The sequence below is a fragment of the Amblyomma maculatum genome, chromosome 3 (genome assembly GCF_055883805.1).
Source record: "Amblyomma maculatum isolate TAMU_Amacu chromosome 3, ASM5588380v1, whole genome shotgun sequence".
NCBI classification, from domain to species: Eukaryota; Metazoa; Arthropoda; class Arachnida; order Ixodida; family Ixodidae; genus Amblyomma; species Amblyomma maculatum.
This window is the reverse complement of record NC_139346.1, coordinates 153815999-153839976: the sequence shown is the minus strand read 5'-3', so window position 1 is coordinate 153839976 and position 23978 is coordinate 153815999. Positions and strand designations below refer to the sequence as shown.

The 23978-nt window shown below is 45.4% G+C and overlaps 1 protein-coding gene across 1 annotated transcript in view; it reads left to right on the top strand.

The window, feature by feature from the left end:
* Positions 1–993: 993 nt before the first annotated feature.
* LOC146196518 (solute carrier family 7 member 14-like) overlaps positions 994–23978 on the top strand; it is a 77024-nt gene continuing 54039 nt past the window's right edge. The window contains exons 1-2 of the mRNA XM_084596368.1: positions 994–1095; positions 16821–16974. Coding sequence (XP_084452494.1) covers positions 994–1095; positions 16821–16974 — 256 coding nt within the window. The remainder of the gene's footprint in view (positions 1096–16820; positions 16975–23978) is intronic.

The following is a 23978-nucleotide window of genomic DNA, read 5'->3' as shown; positions in this document are numbered from 1 at the left end:
ATAACTGGTACAAATGTTCACTGCCTCTTTCCCAACAAAACCAGTGGTCTAACTAGTCTAAAATGGTGACATTCTTTTTCCAGAGCTACTATAACATTTTACTATTTGCTTGCATGTAAAACGTAAGAAAACATGATACCTCACCCCACACAGGGTTAGTGTGAACGGAGCTATTCCTCTTGCTCTTATCCAGCAAGCAATTTTTACAGTGCATGTACCAGACTTGCGGCATTAGAAGCAATTCATTGCACCTAATGAATTACTGCTCTGATATTTGGACTACATCAATTGCTTTTTGTAAGGCTCAAAGTTCTCACAAGTCCAGTTATTTTCCACGGTAATGAATGACAGGGTTGAATGGGCTACACTTTTTTTCCTCGAAACCAAACTGTAAGCCTGAACGGCCTGCAGCTGACTAGCACATGTTCCGCGCCTCGCATTTCGCATTTCGCCGTGACAGCACAAACTAATATTCTTTTTAACATGCCTAGGTTTTCTGCCCTCTTAGAGCAGAGAAAGGCGAAACGCTGAGCTTTAGGTAACTACGAGATAGTCCGCAAAGTATTCACGTGTGAAATCAACGCATATTCTTTCGGTGCCTACATCTAGATATAGTTCAATGCCTGTCACTACGACGTGTTCCCAGGAAATATTAAAAAACAAATGCTATAGGTGCTGCAAATGAAAGGTGCTTGACAAGCAATGTGATAGTAATCGATTATTTCTCTGTCCGATTGTTCCATTATTTCTCATGGCCCGTACCTACCACTGAGTCAGATAACTTTGTATGTAGTAACATATATATTATGCTGAGGCATGCAAAAGGAAAGAAAAATAAAGAGCCTCTGCCCGTAAGTGTAAATCTAATCAGTTACTTGTTTTCTCCAACGTGTACGTACTTCAGTGGTCTGTACTCACAGGTGTGATGAAGCGGAGCCATCGATTTATTCGTGTTTTTTTATTTTGCTCTGGTTCGCAGCCTCCTGAGAAGACATGTTCACGTTCAGCAAGCCCAGCTTTCTCACCCTGGTCGCCAGGCTGGTCCGAACCAAGGACCCAGCCTCGGATGTCACGGAATCAAAGACAGAGCTCAAGGTGAGTGTGTACGACCAGCACCAAACTTTACGCGGTAATAGGAACACCAAGCAACACGCACGGGAATTGAACTTTCAAGGACCCTTGTGTGATGAGAAAGAGGCCTCGTAGGCACGTCCGTGTGGCTTGGTTAAAGCGGTGTTTCATATTTAGGGATGGATGCAGGGAAACAACTGGGAAACTTGGGACTTGGGCTAATGAGCAAGGGAGGCACATATTAAGGGATCTGAGATTGTGCAGGAAAAGAGTGCATCTACGCGAATGAATATCCCCAAGGGGATGCGGCAAGCGGGAGCCATTAATGCTTTCACACCATACCCTAAAGGCTGAGCTTAAATGTCTTCCAGTTTTGCGTTCTCGTGTAGACATTTATTAAGGAGAAAGCCTGTAAAGGCTCATCGGTGTGCGTAGAGTGTCCGTCCCCAGAGGCGTCACGCCCTTTTCGGTGAAGATTGGCGTTATTGAGGCCAAAGCCTTTATAGACTCAGAACTCACCAGCTTGTCCGGTCGCGTTCCTGTCGCCTTATAGCTGTCAGTCAAACTGATGACCTCATAAGTGGTGTAGTATGTAAGGTGAAATCATTTATAGGCTCGTCAGTGTGCGCATCCATCCGCAGAAAATGTCAAAACCAGCCTGGCATATAAATTATGGCGGAGTTCCGTTTAACCTTTATGAAAAAAGAATTCTCCACCAGGAAGATATAAATATTGGATCCCTTTTATAGTACTGAAAAAAAGAAAACCACACATAAACAAAATTCAAACGCATCGACGAAAACCTTATCATCTATAACGCGAAAGAAGCACTCTAAAACCGTAAAAGAGCAAAAGCTCTGTAATTATTGTTTTAAATAATCACTTTTTTTTCCGTCAGCATCGGACCATTACAAGAAGCTCCCCACAACAAGCAGCAAGGACTGAGAGTCGTGAAGTGCTGCCATCAAGGATTTTCATTCTTTTAGAAATTGACGCTATTTGATTAATTTGGGATACTCTGCGCTGTACGTTGCTTCACTGATTTTCACCGATTTTCATTGTTTTGTTTTCTTATGTTCTCGTAGTATGTTGTATGGAAACAACTAATCATGACGTGTTTCGGCGTTGATAGTTCATTGCAATTTATCGGTAATTGCCATTTCTTAATTAGGTTAGGGAGCAACTACGATTAATTAATTCTACCCCGAATTGTTTCCGCGCTATTTTGATTTTCATTCCCTTCCCGTTCTACAATACGGTTAATGAAGACACTCTTACCGTCGTCCTGTTCGAACTGATAATATCTCTAAATAAGTAAATAACTATTACGTCTTGTGGCCTGAAGGCTAAAAATAAACAAAACTGCCGCTCATAGCGTCGTTTGTTTGTGCCATATTACGCTGAACTAGAACTGTTCGTCATCCGGTTCCGAAGTTTACTGAGACGAAGCAAGCTGCAATGTTAAAGTAACGTTATTACGAAACCCGGCATCATGTCTCAGAAAGCGTAACGCGCTCTCTCCTTGCCAGGGGCATCGACTTGCGCTAAACGTTTTTCTTTCATCTGCCCAAAATAAATTGTCCTGCTCATTTGGGCATGAACGTAGATCCATGACAAATGTGAATGTCAGGATATATACTGAGCAAAGCAAAAAGCCGTTGGGGACAACCAGTGATCATTTGGGAATATTCGCTGGAATAACACGACTGTATTGCCAGAAAACCGAAAGAGATGGATGTCATAGAGGTTGGTTTTGATTGGCAATCCGACTATCATAGAGCTGACTATGTGGCGTGGGGAATATCAACCTAGTCTGTGTTGTTATCGCCACTTCTATGTCTTTCGTGAAGACGGAAAGACATCATAGAACGCATTGGTTTCCAGGTAATGAGTTCATGTCCAGGTGTTCAACTCATCTATTTTAATTGTTAACTAATCGCGCAATACTTCAAATTAGTGTTATCAACACTATTGATATAATGGTAGAACTAGAGCCCTACCAAAATGTTCCTTTTAAAATTTGTTGGGATAGAACATTTGTTGGGATAGCGCCACTCTGTGTTATAGCCTCACGGTCTTCTGCGTCTATTATTGCTGCCAGTTATGAGACATGTACTGTCAACCTTGTTCTATAGATGCACTTGTATTCACTTTTTTTTTTTTTTTTTACCAGTGGTTGTGTTTGCCTTCTGCCTACTGCTGACTTGTAGGGGTGGTGAGGCCCGTCAAGCGGTGTATAATTCACTGCTTTTTTCTCACCATCCCCAGTTTGCATGCACAAACTGAAATAAAGATTGATTGATTGATTGATTGATTGATTGATTGATTGATTGATTGATTGATTGATTGATTGATTGATTGATTGATTGATTGATGGTCAAAATGGTTTAGTTTGGTTGACGGTATTTAACGTCCCAAAGCGACTCAGACTATGAGAAGCGCCGTAGAGGAGGACTGCGGAAATTTCGATCACCTGGGGTCCTTTAATGGGCACCGACATCACACAGCACACGGGCGCCTTCCTTATCGCTCCATCGAAGAGCAGCCTTCTGCGGCCGGGATTCGATCGCACATCCTCAGGCACAGCAGTCAAGTGCCCTGACTATTGCATCACCAAGGCGAGGCTAATGAGCTAAATATGAGGCGCTCATTAGAGAGTCTATGAAAAAGAATAAAACGTGCATCGTTTGCACGCACACGTCATTGCTCGCCCGACACATTAAAAGGGTAGTATCTGATATGCAACTTACCGGAAAAAAGCGGACTGTCTTTGCTGAGATGATGCTAATTGACCCTCTTTCGCCGATACTATTGCGTAGTATAGACGGGTGGAGGTACGGGTTCTGACTCTTGGGGGGCACAGTAGACGTTGCTTCGAGCTCTTGGCTTGGAGTGCAATGTGAAAGATTAATTACTACTTTCAAGGTCATCCTTAGAACAACATAATTACCACGAGATGGAGATGGGCAAAGGCACGCTATATTAAATTCTCAGTAGCTTCAGAATCGCTTGCTGATTTTTAGGAACGGTGGTAAATCGCTGCTTGTAAAGTTGAATACTTCGCAATGTTCTCTGCTTCTTTATCCTGGTTCCTGCTTTTTTTTTTTTTTTTTCTGAACTCACGGGTGCTGTAAATTTTCGCTTGCTGACCGCTAATCAGGGCAGGCGTAAAGCTTAGGCTCTGTCATGTCAGCGTCAACGACAGACACGCAGCAGCTTTCTTTTTGTTTTGCGGTTATTCTTTGCAGTGAGCTATTCCCGGTCATTTATCGGCTGCCGGTCGATTAGACGAGGCACAATTCATTAGGGTGATACGATCTCTTTAGAGCGCCCTACTATTGGCCGATGATATCGTTCCGACCTCCCAGCCGCAAGTGCACACACAAACCCTCACTCTCGGGCTCCGAAGTCGAATTTCCATCGTGATTAGTAACTTCTATCTTGTATTTTCGCCTAGTCTGGCCGGCATGTTGAAATAGCAAGACTTTGTTTTTCTCCTTTCCTCGCCTTCCAAAGTGGTCTTACACCCAAGTGCAGTGTCATCTCAGCAGTGCTCGCTTCGCTAAGTGCCGCGATCTCCCGCGGCCACCGAACAACGCTTCGTGCTTCCTATGGTGGGCAGAAGGTAAATTGCTTCCAGCGATAATCCCTCCATATATATAGCAGGGAGAAGGCAACCTCTCTTCGTTCCCTCTCGTCTCATTATCACCGATCACGACAGGGCCGGCTGAACTCCCTGAGCGGCTCCTCTTTTTTTTTTCCCCCTCATTCCTTTCCCCAGCGCTCCCGAACCCTGGAAGCAGCGGCGCAGGCGGCGATTACGGCCACTCCGTCTTGGGGGATCTCTGTTTACCCTGGCTTCGCGCGGCGAAAGCGTGCGCTGTAGCTAACAATCCGGTGGCCCAACGGCCGAGCGGTCCTTGTCCTGCTAATCATTTTTCGCCGCTCCGTTGCGTCGCCCCATGCTTTCGACACCCTCAGGACAGCACCTTCTCAACCTCCGACGTGCTTGACAAACCCCCCTCTTTTCGATGCCTTTGCTTTCAGTCGTCTTTTCTCATACGCTTTATGCTTCTTTTTCCGTCTACCACGTCGCGTGCCAGTGGAGGAAACCTGAGAGGTGTCTTCTCGTTCTTATACGGCAGCAGTTTTATGACGCACTTCGGTGTCACGCTGTGTCGTCAGCGTTCACCTGCAGCCCGAAGAGATGGAAGTCTTTAGTATTTGCGGATTAGCGTTAGCGTGTAGACATCTGCAAGAAACATCTCAGTCTGTACTGCGCATGCGCAATCTGAGGTGTGCGCCAACAGGATCCCCTCCCTACAAATGAAATCTTGTTTTGAGGTAATATTTATCTATTATGAAGGAGCAGACGTTGCGAAATCAAGGTGTAGATGAGCTGAAACATTTGGCAGATGTCTGCTGTGGCTGCACTGCAACCATGTACTTCTCCATATGAAAGTAATAAATTCTCATAAAGAAAGGTGTTAGGCAAAAGGCATGATCTCCCAGTAATATTCACAGCTTGTTTAGAGGATGTAGTAAGTAACTTGGAATGGGAGCAGTTAAGGATAAAAGGTTGATGGAGAACACTGCAGTAATCTACAACTCGTTGATGACATTGCCTTATTAAGAAACTCAGAGGCGAATAGCAAAGAATGATTGATGATCTAGACAGGAGAAGCAGATATTTAGGCCTTAAAATTAGTAAGCAGAAGACTAAGGTAATGCTGAAATGCCTCGTAAAGAAACATCAGTTTACAGAGGGCGCGCAGCGGGGTTTACGGAGCTTCTCCCAAACGCACACCCCTGTAAAAGCCGAGCACCAGGCCGGGGGACGCTTGTACCCATTTTTACCGGTGGGTGTCCGGCGGTGGGTTTCGAACTGACCACCACTTGTGGTAGAGCATCCGCCTCGCATTCGGGAGGTACCGGGTTCGATCCCTGGTGCCGCCGGTTACCCACCGGTTTTTAAATGGGTACAAGCTTTCCCCCGGCCTGGTGCTCGGCTCTTCTGGGGTGAAATGCTTGGGAAAAGGGGTCACGGCCCAAATAGTTGCGCCGATGTGGCAGTGATTCGTTCCGCCATCGGACAACAATAAGTCCGCCTTGCGCGGCAACAGCCCATTATGTGGCCCTTTTTTTGAAAGATGGTGAACTATGCCCGGGCAGGACGAGGCCAGAGGAAACTCTGGTGGAGGTCCGAAGCGATTCTGACGTGCAAATCGATCGTCCGATCCGGGTATAGGGGCGAAAGACCAATCGAACCATCTAGTAGCTGGTTCCCTCCGAAAAGTAGTGAAGCACTAGAAGTGGCAGTTGAATATGCCTACTTCGACATGTAGTAACTGCAGATCCGAACCAGGAAAGGGAAATCAATAGAAAGAGAAGATTCAGACGGTGCGTGTTTGGGAAGTACTCACAGACAGGACTAACAACTTACTGTTATCGCTCAAGAGGAAAATATATAACAGTTACATCTTAACGATACTCACATATGGGGCTGCAACATGGAGGCTAGCGAAAAGTATTCTACTTAAGTTGAGGACAACGCAGAGAGCTATGGAACGGAAAGCGGTAGATGCAACGATAAAAGATAGCAAGCGTGCAGAGTGGGCCAGAGAAATGACTTGAGCTAATGACATTCTAGTCTAAATCAAGAAGAAGAAATGGGCATGGCATGTAGTGCGAAGAGAAGATATTCAATGGTCGTTTAGGGCACCAAAATTGATTCCAAAGAAAGGAAAGCGTAGCAGGGGACGGCAGAAACTTAGATGGGCGGATGAGATTAAGAAGTTTGCAAGAGTTAAGTGGGTGCAGCTAGCGCAGTACCGGCTAATTGGAGGAGTATGGGAGAGGCCTTAACCCTGCAGTGGTTATATCTGGCTGATGATGATGAAGAAAAAAAAGGCGCATTTGAATTCGATTACATTAGAGTCCATATGTGTAGAAAACCACGGGAAAGGTAGGGAATTATTGGATGACATGGTGTCTCAAAAGTTTCTGATTGGTCGAGAGGTTGATGAGTCACCAGGTCACATGATCTAACCTAGCGCTGATTAGTTGCAGGGCTGTGGGACATCATAAGACCACGTGGCATGGACGTTTTTGCAGGTGCGCTGGCCCTCGTTTGTCCGACTCCAAACGAGGAGCTACTGAACGTCAGGATCTACAATACCTGCGAGTAACTCAAAGAAGCAATACGAACTGCCTAAACAAGGCGCCTCTCAATAACATGACCACCGATAAGAGAATACTTGCGAGGCTAGGGATTGAGGGCGAACCCTTACGATGTTTCTTTCAAGCTGCCCCAAGCAACATCAGAGGAGGATCGCCATAAAACCTCTCCCTCAGAATATGAACCCTCAAGTACATCAAGGCCGAAAGAAGCACCGGCCAAAAGTCTGCACAAGACCCTGAGCAGGTTGCAGGACGTCTTCTACGTCGTCTTCCCAGAAAATACGTAGAACAATACTATGTATTCAATATGAGGAGTTAGACACTCGGAAAAACAACCAGCCAGACTGGTTATGGATGCTATGGTTTCCACCCCCAGACTGCTAGTCATGGAGGAGGTCGCTTTCTTATTGACGCTACTGCCATTGTAAGCAACTCAAAATTGGCAGTCAGCAGGCTCACTTGAGTTAGGGTCTTCAATCCCGCCGCACAAAATTCGCAGATATAAGATTCTCGTTTCTTGAGAGATATCAAACTGATATGGACCACAGCTCGTGCGGCGAATCCGGGAAGTGAAGCTTTCTACCAACACGCCCAAGAAATAGCCGGCCGAGCGATGGCGTAAAGTCAGCAACCGAACCCTTCAGTGAGTCGCTCATATGCTACCACGAACTCACAGCACATTGCAAATTATTGCGAAGAACACTCCTGCTACCTCATAAAGCACTCCCGCCGTGCAAGTCATATGGAGACAGCAACAGACAGGTACTCTCCCCAATTCAAACTATACATATCAGAATTGATAAATAAGGATATGAACTTCGATCATATGGTCTAGGCATTCAGAATCCATAATCCTCCATCAGAAATCTTGCCTGACCCCTCTAAGAAGCTGGGATAAGCTAGATCCAGCGATGGTCCGTACATTCTGTCCAAGACCGTCGAATGGGACAGTGTTGCCAAAGGCCTCCACGGCCTGCGCCACGCTAGCTAACTTGCCTCAGTCCCACATCTTTATTCTGAATAATGTTTTAATAGCATCAGTCTTAGAAGTATCGAAATTCACGAATTTGTAACCACAACCACGTGCAAGAGTTAGAATTTTAAAATAAGAAACAATAAAATTGGCACGGTTTTAACGCAGTAAACCTTGGAACAGCTTGGAACAGACAGAAGTTGATTGAGACGACGAAAACCAATGCCACACTTTTTTCCTTCTTCCACATGCGGTTTAGAGCGCGAAATCCTGTAGCGGTCTGCACGCGGGGCGATCGGCTACGGCGATAGCTATATACGAAGTGCCGCGCTCACCTCCCATGATAAAATGCTGGATTACACGATTTTGCTACGTTAGCCAGTTGTGGTGAGGATGTTTGACGCCCTTACCATCTATAACTGCAACGTAGCAAACCCTGTGCTTTCTCTCGGTCTCACACCTCTTTCATTTCTTCTGTCTTTCTCTTCGCTATCTCTTTATTTCCGCCCCCCCCCCCCCCAATTCAGGAGCTTTAACAATTGAGATACCAGATACCGGTGCGAAAAAGTCTTTTACTTCCTTTTCTTATTTTTTAAATAAATAACCACTACTGCTGCTATTACTTTTGCTAGGATTTTAACCTCCGGATTAGTATTCTTGGGCAAACCTGTGGCAGCAACATTGGTTCTGACGCTGTTATGTTCCAATCTCTAAGCGTCCCCCTTATTTTTTGTTGTGTTCTTTTACTTCTATCCTGGCAGCCTGAAACACCATTAGTGTCAGTAAGCGAAGCGAAACAAAACGAACACACGGTCCCGTGTGGTGGCTCCAAAATCACTTCAAGTGCATCTTGCTTCAAGATATATACAAGTACAGTTTTCAATTCAATTTCAGTTTATTTTTTGCATTGAATACCTATTGAATTGAATAGCTGAGTTCTCAGGCACAATGGTGGCTAGACAGTGGGAGCTTTGAAGCTACAGCCACAAAATCCTCTTGGAGTTCTTTTTTTTTTTTCTTTTTATCCTGAAATGAACCTTAGCAAGGGTCACACACCTTAACGTTTGAGAACATGTACACTTTTGCCGGGCACGGCTGCAGTAACAATTGTAGTAAAAGATGGCGTTTATCGGCATGAGAAAATAATGTTTATTCGAGCAAAAATAGCAAGTCAAACTAATACTGAATAGAAATAATCTCTGAGATATTATTCATTAAGAGGAACCTTGTTTTACTTTCTGCTATAATTTTCTTTCAATCAAAGTGCCCCAACAGCTATTATTTCCAATGGATTACAAGCCGCCACGTTCATAGGATGTAGTGTTGGTTCTGTTCGCTACACATTGTTAAAACGAAAGCTTAGTTGCCTCATGAGGGACACGAGCATAAAAGTGCTCCGAAAGTCTGGACAGGAAGAAATTATAACGTGATTTCATTGTCAGAACTGTGACACAACGGCTCTTCATGCATGTTCAAGGTAGTGTCACGTCATTTCGCTTTTCACTCAGCATCCATCTGCCAGTTAGTTCGGATGGTATTTCTGATAGATATTGGAAAATACGACATATGTACAGTCGCCAGTAAAAGATATTAGCACAAATAACTAGCGGCCGGAGCCCTGACATCTCTCTATGTGGCACTCAGGCATGCCTCTCGGGCCGTTCTCATTATTGCAGCACAGGGGAGGACGGCAGGAAGAAATCTTTATCAAGCGTGCTGAAGTGACTGTGCATGTGACATTTCTTTTTATCTCAATCGTCATGACCAGCGATGGTTTCCTTTTTGTTTATTATATGTCAGCAAAAGTAAACTTCACTGAACCTCCCTAATACTGAAGAATGGGAACGGCCTGGTGCTCTCGTTATCAGCTTCTTCGTCAACCCCAGCGCCACGCGTTCTGATTCCGGTGATCCGTGATGTGTGCTGATATTTTTTTACTCGGGACTGTACTTCCACTTTATGTGCCGGGAATTGTAAGTGTAGGTGTCCACCGAAAAGTGAGACAGATATAGTGCCTTTTCTAACTTTCTCAAAAATCCCCGGGGTTCTTTAACGTGCATTGCGCGATGTCAGTGCACGTTAAAGAACCTCAGCTGATTGAACTTACTACGCAAGTTGCACTCAAACCTGTCGACCTCCTTATCATTAACCCTCCTTCCCCGCTCCCAGATAACCTCAGAGTAACCTCCATTCCGAAAAAAACGTCGCACCCGATACTAACCGTCCAATCATGCTCATCCTGCTGCTTCCACGAACGACAACACCTATGTATCACGAACTAACACCGGAGCGACTGCTTACTCAATTGAGAGCTGCAGCGAGATAGTGACTCATACCCTCGGGCCTTACATAGATCCTCCTCCTACAGCGACTCTCGAGACCCTGCCAAGAGTCGCCAGTATTCAAGACCTCGCACACTTACCACCCACTCTTCAGGATATACCATATACACGGATCCAATACAGGCTATACGCGCCATTCACATGGGTCGCATTCTTGAAGAACTGCAGGATGATCTACACAAAGCTCTCGCCAAGCTACGTCCCAATACTGTTACACTGAGGTGGATTCCTGGTCACGCTGGAATCCCAGGCAATGAGGTAGTGCATCGCCTCACCCGCGAACTTCAGCACCGGGCGCCTGGGACTCCCTGGCCTTATCCACCCACGTGGGACGCTACTCTTCACTGCAAAAAATAAATCAACATTCACTATGACAACATTAGGGAAACTCTTAGTACATGTCCTCTTCCTGATAAATCCCTCACTACCACTAAATACACTCCTTACTCTGGCGCGATCATTTCTATACAGAATCAGACATCCCCCGGATGCCCGAAATTTTCTAAACACTTTGCAGACTTAGAACACTGCCCTGTTACACTTCAGTCACCTCACTTTCCACACACTCCACCCCCAACGTGGCGGGCTTGGTTAGTGTTTGACCAGCTGAAATACCAATTGATCTTGGTGACCCTGGCCAAGGACATTATCGACACTTAATAGTGCATTGATCATGATGATGATGACCTGAGTGCATTGAATAAAGTTGTTTCCTCTTCCTCCTCCTCCTCCTACTCCGCAGCTTACTACTACTGTACCTCTTTCTCTCTATATTCTTTCCCTTCCATCTTCCTTCCTTCCCTTACGGCGTGTTTCAGTTGTCCAAGGAACTGTGACAGATACTGTGCTTTCTCTTTCCTGTGAGCCAATTACTGTCATTAATAATACCTTTCCCATTTTACCAAACTCTTGATTTCACTTTCTCAGTGCTGAATCGCCAAGCAAAATCATGCCGAACCACACCAAGCAGTGCTGTTGTAAGGCGTAATAGTTTCAAGTGGAGCGATACCAAGGCAAAAACTTTAGCATTGTGTCTCGCGCAGGATTAGAGAAAATTAAACTAGTAGAAAGATTTGAAATGGCACGCATGACTCTTTCCGGACACAAAACATTCGTTCCACTATGATCGAAAGTAATTCAAGATCTCAAAGTTAAAACAGCACCTGTGTTAACAAATCTATATAGCTCGACGTTCTATTGCGTGTTTCGCACACATGAAATCTTTTACGGAGCGAGTACACAAAATGGCGCATACCTCTTTTATCGTGATTTGTTTTCCGTTCTTTTTCCGTCAAAAAATACCGTGTGAGTGGGTGCTGCAAGTTACTTTTTTTTATTGCAAAAGCAATACTACTCGCACTTTCAAGCCTTCGCGTGACTCGGCCGCAGTTACGTCTTACACACGTGACGCTGTGACGTCACACCCCACGTGACACACGGGCTGGCAGGAGCTGCCAACTCGTTTCACATGGGACGGTTATGTCAGAATCAGCCTGCTAGGACCCTGGCATTCACGTTACCCCTATAGGCCACTAAGGCACGCTCATATGGGCTGGTTAAAGCGGGGCTTTATATGGGGACTGAGGAAGAAGAAGGAGAGAAGAAGAAGAACACTCGGTCACCCGCAACTAATGCTTTCGTTCAATATTTGGTTCTGCAGCGTTGAACCCTTGTAATTTTTTTTCTTCCCTCTGGAAACGCATTGCTGTGGTTGCGTCAGTAATGCGGCCCAAGTTTAATTACTTTATTTGCGTCTAGCGCGGTGACATCGTGTCTATAAATTTTGCCCCGGTGCCCTCGATCGTGTCAGGAACGCTAACGAACCCGAAGGAAGGAGGAGGGAGGAGTTAAATTACGAACGCATCTGAGCAAGCGCTTCCGATGACACCGCGTGGTCTAGTGGCTTGAAAAGACAGCGTGTACTTTGCTTCTTTTTCTTTCCTTACCTCCCAATTAATAATCTTATGCTCTTCGTATTTCCTTTCTTCACTTCCCTTATTTCTTTGCTTGGTATTTAGGGCTCCTGTGTATTCTAAGCTTGTCTCTTCTGACTTGTCCACTGACGCTTTCTTGCTTCCAGACGTCTTCGCAAGCAAATTATTGTGTATATATAAATTTTCAATTTAGCGCCCCGGGTTTAATTACTTGCTCTAGTTTCCGCATGCCTTTCTTCGTCCTACACGCATTTTTTCTTTCACTTCTTTCCACCCTCATAGGCAGGTTATAAGACGTCCCTTTCCTTTCTCATGTTATTATTATTTTTCTTTTACATTTTTCATCTTTCTCCTTCATCGATAAGGTGCTTTACGCTCTCCCTACCAGAACACCGCTTTCCGAATTCTCTTTCCGCCTTCGTCTCCGGGAGAAGCCGATGCAGACCATCCTTACTTCTCGTTCGTCTTCGTTCTCCCATCTTCATCTCCACTGACCGCCTCTGGTCGCGTATTAAGATCTTGGCCGCTGCTTCGGAATGCTAATAGGGTTCAATTTATGACCGCATTAGTCAGCCGTGCTTCGCATACCTCCATCAGTATCATCTAAACAAGAAGCGTACCCTCGTGCTTGTTTATCGCGTAGCCCCCCTTCTTTTGCCTGCGAAAAACTTCAACCCAAAGAAAGGAGAAGGATGGTATACTCAAACAAAAAAGAATACGGTGAAAATTTTGGGGGACACTTGAACTGTGCCTTTTAGGGCAGAATGCAAAGAGTTGAAGGCACCCCCGTTTGCGCGCTCTTTTTGCGCATCCTCATTTGCTACTCTCTTAATCACTATCTTAATTTCTTCTTCCATTATACCCCACATACTGATCAGCATACAATCTTGTTCTGTTAAAAACGACATGACATGGATATAAATCCCCGTTTCGACCAAGCCGTCTGAGCGTGCCTCATAGTCTAATGGCAGCTTGTCTCATTCGGTATCTAAGGGGACATCACATCTCAAAAGCGTAGCACGTGTTGAAGGGCGCCTGCCAATCCGGTGATGTCGTACGGTCTTTGGCGTCTTGCAACTCGACGACAAAATCAGTGCACGGCCATATCACCTGCCAACTGCTACCCGCCAGATCCATATGCGCTTGATATTTCGTCCATAACGCCCACGCTGACTACGCCGACTGGAGAACTTTAAAGATAACTTGTTGAAACAAGGAGATAAATAAGCTGTCCCCTTACTAGTCGAATAACTTGGTACTTCTTTCTTACGGAAAAAAAAAAAAAAAAAACAGACAGCACGGAATTTGTTCGAATTTATATCGTCTGTTTAAAAGGCAGAGAAATGCTTAAAGCAAGAAACATGAAGATAATAAAGTGGAAGCGTATTGACTGTGCAAACACGTAAGTTGACGTCAGATTTCCCTAGATGACGTCACTCATAAAAAGCGCGATAAAGGCAGTCTCGTGGAAAATTTTAGGTGGAAGGAATAACAAGCGTATCGTCGCTCTGTCCCGCTGTGTTACGTATTTCGCCCAATAGTGACGTCGCCCGACTGAGAAACGTGAAGGGTGAGACCGAAGAAGAGGAAAGGAAGGATGAAAGAAAGGCGGAATGAAGGAAGGGCGCACGCCACAGCCGCTGCAGTCTGGTACACGGGGTACCCTTGTCTCCCATTTCACCCTTTCCCTTTCGCGCTTTCCCTCCAACGTCGTTAATGTTGCAGTGAGTCGCCTGCAACACCGCTTGCCACGACGATAGATTGCCGCGCCGACCAACAGCGCGCATCGATTGGCTGCAAGGAGCTCCCCTTTTCTCTAACCCATGGTTGCTCTCTATAATTTACGCCTGCCCCGATCTTCGCCTGTCCATGGACGTTGCCAGCGGCGCCTGCGGCAAATACGCTGTGGTCTTAGCTGAGAAGAGAAAAGGCTTCCGCGTCAGGTGCCGATTGACAGGGTGTGTCAACGGCTCGGAACATATCGTCCAAGATAATGACCGCCATGGGAGAATGCAGACCGGAACTTGATACACAAGGGAGGCACGTTGAGAAAGGAGACTAACGTTGGGCAAGCAAACTTGCTGCGTTGAAATTTCAGGCACGAGTGAACACAAAGAAAGAAAGAAAGAAAGAAAGAAAGAAAGAAAGAAAGAAAGAAAGAAAGAAAGAAAGAAAGAAAGAAAGAAAGAAAGAAAGAACAACAGTACCGTAACGTTTAATACTATTTCTAAACAACGTTGTTTCCACGACAGCAGAAAAAGTAGATGAAGTGTCACTGATTCTGCGTTGTGGACATGGTATTTTGTAAACCTCTCGTTTTGAAGTTTTAGTTTTAATTTTAGTTTTAGCTGAAGTTTTAACAGCCGTTAGCGCAAATAGCCAAAAATAGTCACATGTAATATAAGAAATGAGCATTCTTATCAGTCCTAAGCAAAAATTTCAAAACAATGCACCTGCAGTTCTTACGCTGTATTTGCGATAGCAGTGTGCATGTGATTTAACGATTACGCACATACTATGTGAGTGCCCTCAGTTTGAGGGTGAGCATGCCTTCTCCTCCGCTTGGATTCTCGCCCTCTTACAGAAGATAAGATTCTGAGCCCTTGAATGACATGATCATCAAAGAGGAAAGAGAAGAAGGCGCTCAAGTTTTTAAAGGCCTCGGGGTTGACTACTATGTTTTAAGTGTACGCCCTCTACCCCCTTTTATTACAGATCTCAGGACATGTGGCAAACTCCTTTCCATAATTGCTGCTCTTTATTTCCTTTTTCTTCCTTTGTTCCCCTTCCCACGTGTAGAGTAGCCTACTGAGCATCGCCTCGTTAGCCTCCCTGCCTTTCTATTCTTCTATTTCTCTCTCTATCTTTCTCTCTCTGCACTGTCAATGCAAAGCAGGAGAAAGAAATTCCAGGATACTGGGACTTTCTTCAGTAACTAAGAATATTCTGAAGACAACGTCTCTTCGAATACGTGGAGATGGATAAGGGGAACACTTGAATAGTTTTATTAGAGATCAAGTCAAAAATCTCCCTCCTTCCTCTCCCCCCCCCCCCTCCCTAAACCATCACTCAATCTCCTTCCCAAAGCTCTTGGTCATTTTGGAAACAAAGAAATGTTTCATTGTACCTTGTTGCCTTGATGTCATTAATTTTCGAGCGCATGAGTGAGGTGCACCTTTTTAGGAGCTAGGTAGACACCATTTATATTTTACCCCTAGAACTGTGCAGTCGTGTCTGATGCTTTGTACTGTCTTCAATTATTCTATTTCATTATTGTATTTGACCATATTTTGTTATTTCTCTCTTTTGGATCCCTTTTTTTATTTTGTATTCTTCAATACATGGTCCTCATTTATTTCATTCTACGTGTGACTCAATGGATCCAAATTTCACTTTATGTGTTATTTTCTTCTTTTATTTTTTTATCTGTGTGTGTAAAGCTTGCGTGCGCATTTTCTTTTATTCTGATTTGTGCTGCAGTACCAAGACCGTACGGTTGTTTCTGCGCACATTAAAATAAATATTGCTTGATCGATTTTTTATTTTCTTAGTCTCCTTAACTGTAGTTGCGTGTTATTCATATTTAAATTTTATTTTATTTTATTTTATTTAAATTTTATGCGACCGTTTCTACCGTGCTCTCTGATTGTTTTCTTTATTGTATTTGGCCGTATTTCTAACTTCCATTTTAGGGCACTTGGCATGGTTGACAATTGTCTGCATATTTCTGTACATCACAGCCAACGACTGTTATTTGTTCTTTTTCTCAGTTGGCTATTTTTGTGGTGTATTCTGCAGGACGTGTTCCTCATCGATTTTTTTAGATTGCTTTCAATCTATATTCCTCTTCATTATTGGTTATTCTGTTATTCATTTGTTTTCTATCTCTGTGTGGGAAAATTTTCTCTACAGATTTTATTATGTGTGCAGCAGTACCAAGGCCGGATGGTTGCTCCCGCGCATGTTAATTAGAAATTGATTGATTGATTGATTGATTGATTGATTGATTGATTGATTGATTGATTGATTGATTGATTGATTGATTGATTGATTGATTGATTGATTGATTGATTGATTGATTGACAACCACGTTGCGCAATCGTGCTGGAACTCAGAGTTTTAGCTGCTATTTACATACCAGCTGTGGAAGAATGCATTCATATGCAAATCAGCCACAACCATCAAATGCATTTAGGCGAGCTCTATAAAATTCCCACTCGGCTATTTGTTGGTTTGTCGACATGCTGCGTACGTCTCATAACGAATTTTGTTCTGCTGCGCTTTCTTCGTAACTTGTGCTCGTGGCTTCCATTCGTGCAGCGTTGCCTGACGACGCTGGACCTGACCTCCCTCGGCGTGGGCAGTTGCGTGGGAACGGGCATGTACCTGGTGGCCGGCATGGTGGCAAGAAACTTCGCCGGCCCGGGGGTCATCTTCTCTTTCATCATCGCCGCCATCGCATCGCTCTTCTCCGGTGAGCCGTCCCGCAATTTTCTTAATCGGCAGTGCGCATTTTCAACCCCAGAAATGTTTCAAGCTATTGCTAGCTTGTTTATCACACACGAGAAAAAATATGGCTTATGTGGTCGCCGAGAGTGGCTGTCGGCATAAATTTATTTGCAGCACCGGCGCGGAACATTCTGGGATGCATCACAGATGCTGCTAGTCCCGCGTTTTAATTGGTCTTTATCAAGACACGTTCCTTTTTAGAGTGGCGTTCACCCGACGTTTTCCTGCAGTCTCATCGACGAGTTCGACCACCTTTTTTTCTTGCCCTGAAGCTTTAAAAGGCTGTCGTTGTCGACCAGCACGAACGCCTTCTGTGCCTCGATGTCAGACCCACAAGGCGTCGCAGGTCTTGAGAACTATTTCTCGAATCCACTCCTATCAACCAGCTATCACCAAGCAAATGACCGCGAGTAACGAAGGCACCAGACATTCAAAATGACCATTTGTGATATTAATTTTCGCGGCCTTTTTCTTTGGTGTTAGTGCGGCAAATGTCGTCCGAGATTTTACTCGGTTGCTTAGGGCGCCTGAAGTAGCGAGTGATAGTCATGCATTCGTCATTTTGAAGTAAATCTGGCGATGGCGGTGGTGGACATTTATCGACATACATACATACATACATACATACATACATACATACATACATACATACATACATACATACATACATACATACATACATACATACATACATACATACATACATACATACATACGTACGTACGTACGTACGTACGTACGTACGTACGTACGTACGTACGTACGTACGTACATACATACATACATACATACATACATACATACATACATACATACATACATACATACATACATACATACATACATACATACATACATACATACATACATACATACATACATACATACATACATACATACATACATACATACATACATACATACATACATACATACATACATACATACATACATACATACATACATACATACATACACCATGCAGTCATACAGTCACCATGTCATACAGTCATCCCGGGTTATGGGTTGGGTTGAGGTGGATAGAGTGATTGGAGGTACAGGTGCACACAATTTAGTAGATGTCCGAAGACCCCACAGTGCGGGCAGCTGCCAGAAGAAAAAGGGTCAAAATGGTTTAGAACTGCCGGGCATAGCTATATGCATTGGTATAGAGGCGGAGTATAATTATCCTCTGTCCGCACGAGGTAGTGGTGGTGGCTCAGCTAGAGCCAGTTAGCATGCCTGCGCATTTTTTTATTTTTGTTTGCTTCTTCCTAGAGCCGCAACGACATAAACAACATAACACAATGAGCTTTGTTTAATTTTTTTTTTGTTAAGTGTTCGGAACGGGGTGGGAAAATTGTCGGCAATTGTAGGAATGGAAGCGTATTGTTGATGTGGTATCCCATCTATTACAGCTCGAGGCAGGTGTTTACCGAGATTTGTAAGAGGTACTGCGCCTTTTCTTTCCTACAAACAAATTTACACAAAAAAAAACAGGCGTAGGTACAGCGCCTCCGTTTTCCCAAAAGCCATGGGGCTACGGTGTAATTTCGATCACCCGGGGATCTTTAACGTGCACTGCCATTTATTTTTATTTTTTTTATAGGAAGGGAAAGGCGAGGTAACTGTCTCACTTGTTTTCTGTGGACACCGCAACCGCGCCGTAAGGGAAGAGAGGAAGTGGGAGTGAAAGTGGAAAGAGAGAAAGAGGAGCCGTAGTGGAGGGCTACGGACTAAATCAGACCACCTGGGGATCTTTAACTTGCGCTGACATCGCACAGCACACGGACGCCACTTCGTTTCGCCTCCATCGGAACGCAGCCGCCGTGGTCGGGTTCGAACCCGGGAACTCCGGCATAGTAGTCGGGCGTCTTACCACTGCACCACCCCGGCGGGGCAACGTGCACTGACATCGCTGTTGTTGCTGTAACTGTAAGAAAGGAAAAGAAAGTGCATGGGGCTGCTACTGGTTCTGTAGCTGAGCCATCTCCGCTGCCTCGTGCGGGCAGAAGAGAGAAAGTAGAGAAGAAAAAAAAAGGAGAGGTAGGGAAAGACGCGCGCCCCAACAGCCGTCGTCCACCAGTTTAGCGGTGGCGGGTGCAATGACGGCCTACAAATTCGTCCCTTCCTACAGTCGTAACAACACCAGTTCGATGTCAGGTGTTGTTACGACTGTAGGAACAGACGGGGAGATAGAGAATAAACTTCATTCGTTGATGTATATTGCGTGGGTGGTATCTTTAGTCCAGGATTCCAATGGCTTGAGTTGTCTCCCAGACCTTGGTGAGCAGCTTGCTGAAGGAAAGAAGAAAAGAAAGTGCAGCCTGCGAACCGGCTCCCCCACCACTGAAAGGAAGAAAGAAAGAAAGAAAGAAAGAAAGAAAGAAAGAAAGAAAGAAAGAAAGAAAGAAAGAAAGAAAGAAAGAAAGAAAGAAAGAAAGAAAGAAAGAAAGAAAGAAAGAAAGAAAGAAAGAAAGAAAGAAAGAAAGAAAGAAAGAAAGAAAGAAAAGGACTCGCTTCGCACCAAACACCATACGCCACTGAAGCGGCAGCGAGTGCAATAATGGCATGCAATACAACAGATGTCAAAATACTGGTCGTATAAAGAGAATCCACAATAAAAAGGCGAAGGCCGCTAGGTTCCCAGTCACGTAGGGCAGGGAGCAGAAACGCGCCTTTCATGTCAGTGCACACTAAAATCCTCAGGCGATCCAAATTGCCCTGAAGCCCTCCACTACTGCCCATCTTTATCTCTGTCCGCTTTTACTTCCACCTTCATGGCTTGAGTTATGGTGCGGTTCCGGTTTCAACGAAAACCTTGAAACCAATACTTCAAGTTTTGCTTCTTTTAAACTAATTAATATTAATGATATAAATAAATTATCTAAAATTCTCAAAATGAAAAAGCGGCGTTAAGGATTCGCAGCGTCTACATTTAGGGCGAAGTTTGAGTGTCCTCAACTTGTTTATTGTTTGGTTTGTAAGAAAAGCATCACATTATTGATTCGTTGGCAGTTTTGGTTGAGTCAAAAGCTTTAATTCTTCAGATACAAGAATTATTTGTAAATACAGCCTAGTGGATAAATATAAAAGACAAAAGGGAGTATAGCAGGTGAGATTGGCTCATTCTCTTCGTTTTTTTATCTATCCGACTGAATACTACCATTCGTCGTCATAATTATTCTGCTTTCAACAGAACAGCAAAGAGATGCTGCAGTTAAGACATTTATGAGCATTAAGGCATTTACGAGCAGTGTGAAGAGGTTCTCCAGATTATTAAAAAAAAAAAAAAAAACGTTCACCAACGCACTGTGTGCAGCATGGCTGGCTTTAATGAACTTTTTTTCGCATGCAGGGAAGTTCGTTTCTCCCCCTTTGTATGGAAGCATAAACGAAGGACCCTTCAAGCGCATTCACGTGTGCCATTGCACCGTGGCTGAAAGTAGCGCGCTATTTGAATATTTCAGCGCTCAAGTATTAATTAGCGCTCCGTGCGATAAACAGGGCGACAGAACGTGGAAGCGTACAGGTGTGTGGGAGGTTGGCTACTCCGTGGCTCTTGGGTGAACGTGGGTAGAGCTCACCGCCGCACATGTGACGCTTGTGCGCTCTTTTGTAATAAGTAATGAATTGGCTTCTGGGAACGGAAATGAGCATTATATGTCACACTTTTTCTGTGGGAAACTGAACAACAACGCCTAGTCGAGGTGGTGTTGACATGAACCGCGACGAAAGAGAAGGTTGGTTTGGTTTGTTTGTGGGGTTTAACGTCCCAAAGCGACTCAGGCTATGAGAGATGCCGTAGTGGAGGATTCCGGAAATTTCGACCACCTGGGGTTCTTTAACGTGCACTGACATCGCACACTACACGGGCGCCTTGCTTTTGGCCTCCATCGAAAAAACGGCCGCCGAGGCCAGGATTCGATCCCGCATCCTTGGGAACAGTAGTCGAGCGCCGTAACCACTGCGCCACCCCGGCGGGGCCCGAAAGAGAAGGGATGAAGGTGGGAGCGAAAGCGGAAAGTGGAAATTGTGGGCTTAGTCAGGAGGCATTAAAGCCTCGTTTTATTGCACTTCATAGGCGTATTGCACCACGTATTATTTGTGCGATGAACTTCAGACTTCAAAGAAAGAGGAGTCACAGTGGTGGGATGCGGAACAATTACGACGACCAGTACTAGCTCCAGTTTCACCAATTTCGGCAGTAGACACTTCATCGCTTTCTCGCTCTCGGGCGTGCTAACGCGGCGCCCCCAGTCTCCCAAGCCTGCGTACTGGGGGCGGGGTGATCGGCTTTTACTGGTGGCCTAAAGTGTTTTCAATCAATCCATCAATCAATCAATCAATATCTGCTTCCGCACTCCTCTCGCGTTTCTTTCGCTTTGAGACACTAAGGGCGGCTTTGAACATCCGTGATTTTAACCCTGCAAAGCTCTATCTAACCAGACCAGAGCTATCGCGCGACCTTTTTGTGTGTGTGTGTGTGGGGGGGGGGGGGGGGGGAGTCACTTCGTGGAGGACCCCCTGATGTCTAGAAACCCCCATTTGAGAACCACTGGTTTAGGGCTTAACACCCTCAATTGAGTAGGGTTATGAAAGACGCAGTTGTGGAGTGTTCCGGATAATTTCGACTACCGGGGGTTCTTTAACGTGCACTGGATTGATTTGATTTGTGGGGTTTAACGTCCTAAAGCAACTCAGGCTATGAGAGACGCCGTAGTGGAGGACTCCGGAAATTTCGACCACCTGGGGTTCTTTACCGTGCACTGACATTGCACAGCACACGGCCGCCTTGCTTTTCGCCTCCATCGAAAAGCGGTTGTTGTTGTGGCTGTAGGAAGCAACGTTACTAGTAACGTTGGTAGGAAGAAGGAAAAGAAAATGCACGGGCCTGCTACTGGATTTGTAGCGAGCCACCTCCGCTGCCTCGTGCAGACAGAAGAGAGAAAGTAGAGAAGGAAAGGAAAAGATGAGGGAGAAAAAGACGCGCTCCGCAACAGCCGTCGTCCGTCACCTAAGCGGTGGCGGGTGCAATGACAGCCTACAACAGATAAAAATTCGGTGGCTCGCTAGCCCCCGCCGCAAGCGGCGTTGACCTACCGTCCCAGCCCCGTAGGGCCAGGAACAGCCATCCTTCACCACCTCCTTTCCTCGAAAAGCGGCCGCCGAGGCCGGGATTTGATCCCGTGCCTTTGGGGACAGTAGTCGAACGCCGTAACCACTGCGCCACCCCGGCGGGCTTCTTTAACGTGCAATGACAGCGAACAGTATATGGAGGCCTTGCTTTTTGCCTCCATCGAAAAGCGATCGCCGTTTTCGAGATTGAGCCCGTGTCTTTGGGATCAACAGTCCAGCGCCCTAGCCACTGCGCCATCACGGTGTAATCGGGAAGCCACCCATAAAATATCTTTCGAGTAGAAGACTGAACCGAGAACCTTGTGGATACATTGGCCGCATTACATTTCAGCTGATCTTATTTTTTTTATCTTGGCCTTTTTTGTTCCTTCTCGTGTCGAGGAAATGACTCCCTCGCTGAATGTCTACACTCGATTATACAAGATGTGCGGCGCTCTCTAAAGCTGCAAATCAAATGCGACAGAATAAATAAAAAAGAGGAAATATTACTGATGGCCACCGTTTGTCAGCAGTCAAAAAAGAAAGCATGAGCAAGTGGTAACTGACAGCGGCATGCGCATAAATAGGGAAAAAAAGTAGAGGACGCGCAGGGCGCAGGGAATAGGAAAACAGACGCAGAAGAAAAAATAGGAAAGGGAGGTAGATACAGATCAACGCACGAGGTGGGGTGGGGAGAGTGTTGCGGAAAATGAGTTGGGTGGAGGTAACGGCCAGTGGTTTGGTGAGTAGGCGCGCGGGCTCAAAGCCTCGACGCATCGCTGCCGGTCACGTACTACGCTCAACGACGCCAACACCACTTCGCCGCCGCTGCCGCCGCCGGCAGAAAAGGCTCGACCGCGACGCGTACTGCGGCATGGTGGGCGCCGCAAACGCGTGAGCGCAAGACGAGGGGGAAAGAACGCAATGGGAAAGAAGGCAAAGGAAAACGGGGACGCCGGTGGGAGGCGTGGGGATCTGAGCCAGGGGCAGCGTCCCTAACTCCCGCGCCAGCGCTCCCTATCTCCCTCTTTATCCCTTTTCGTTTTCTTTTCGTTCTGCCTTTTTCATTCCTTTTTCCTTTTTTTTTTTGTCTCAAACGAGGCTCCTCTTCCAGCTGCCTTGCCCTCCCGTTTCCGTGCCCAGCACACCGGCTGCTGCCAGCCTCCCAGGAGAACCCCACGTCTGTGCTGGTTTTATGGGTCGCTGAATTCGCGCTCTTTTTCCTCAAGCAAGCCGAGTCTTCTTCAGTCCATTCCTGATTGTGTTTGTGTTTGAGATGCGCTCTATGTTTCGCTCAATTTCACCATGTTTACATTTTTTTTTTCAACTTGTACTCTTTCCTCCTCTTCTTACGTTCTCATGACCTGGGAGCATTTAAATTTGTGCACTCCCTCGAGATTCGTTTTCTTTTGTTTTTGAGAATAAAGCCAGACACGGTTAAGTTTCTGGCATCCCTGCCCACTAGGGCTCGTTCCGAGTCTTGCGCGGCTCCAGAAATAGTTTCTTCTTTCCCTGTGCTCTAGGAACAAGCCTAACGCCATTGGAATTCTGAGTACCGGCCACGTACTGTTCTTCCGGGTATAACACCTTTTCTTTCCACTTTATGCTGTTCTTTATGCGCAAGTAACTCGATACAGCCATTGCGAGAACTTATCACGCTTTCATGCCAACGCAGTTTTCAGAGCTTGCGTTCCATATTTTGTCTGATATGCATAATTCCTCTGGCATGATTTCGTTCTTCTGTTCAATTGCTGATTACCTCTTTTGGTAAATTTAAGTGTTTTTCTTTTTTTTTTTTTTGCTGTAGTCGTTGCGTTTTAATTCCGAAATAAGAACCTAGGGGGGGGGGGG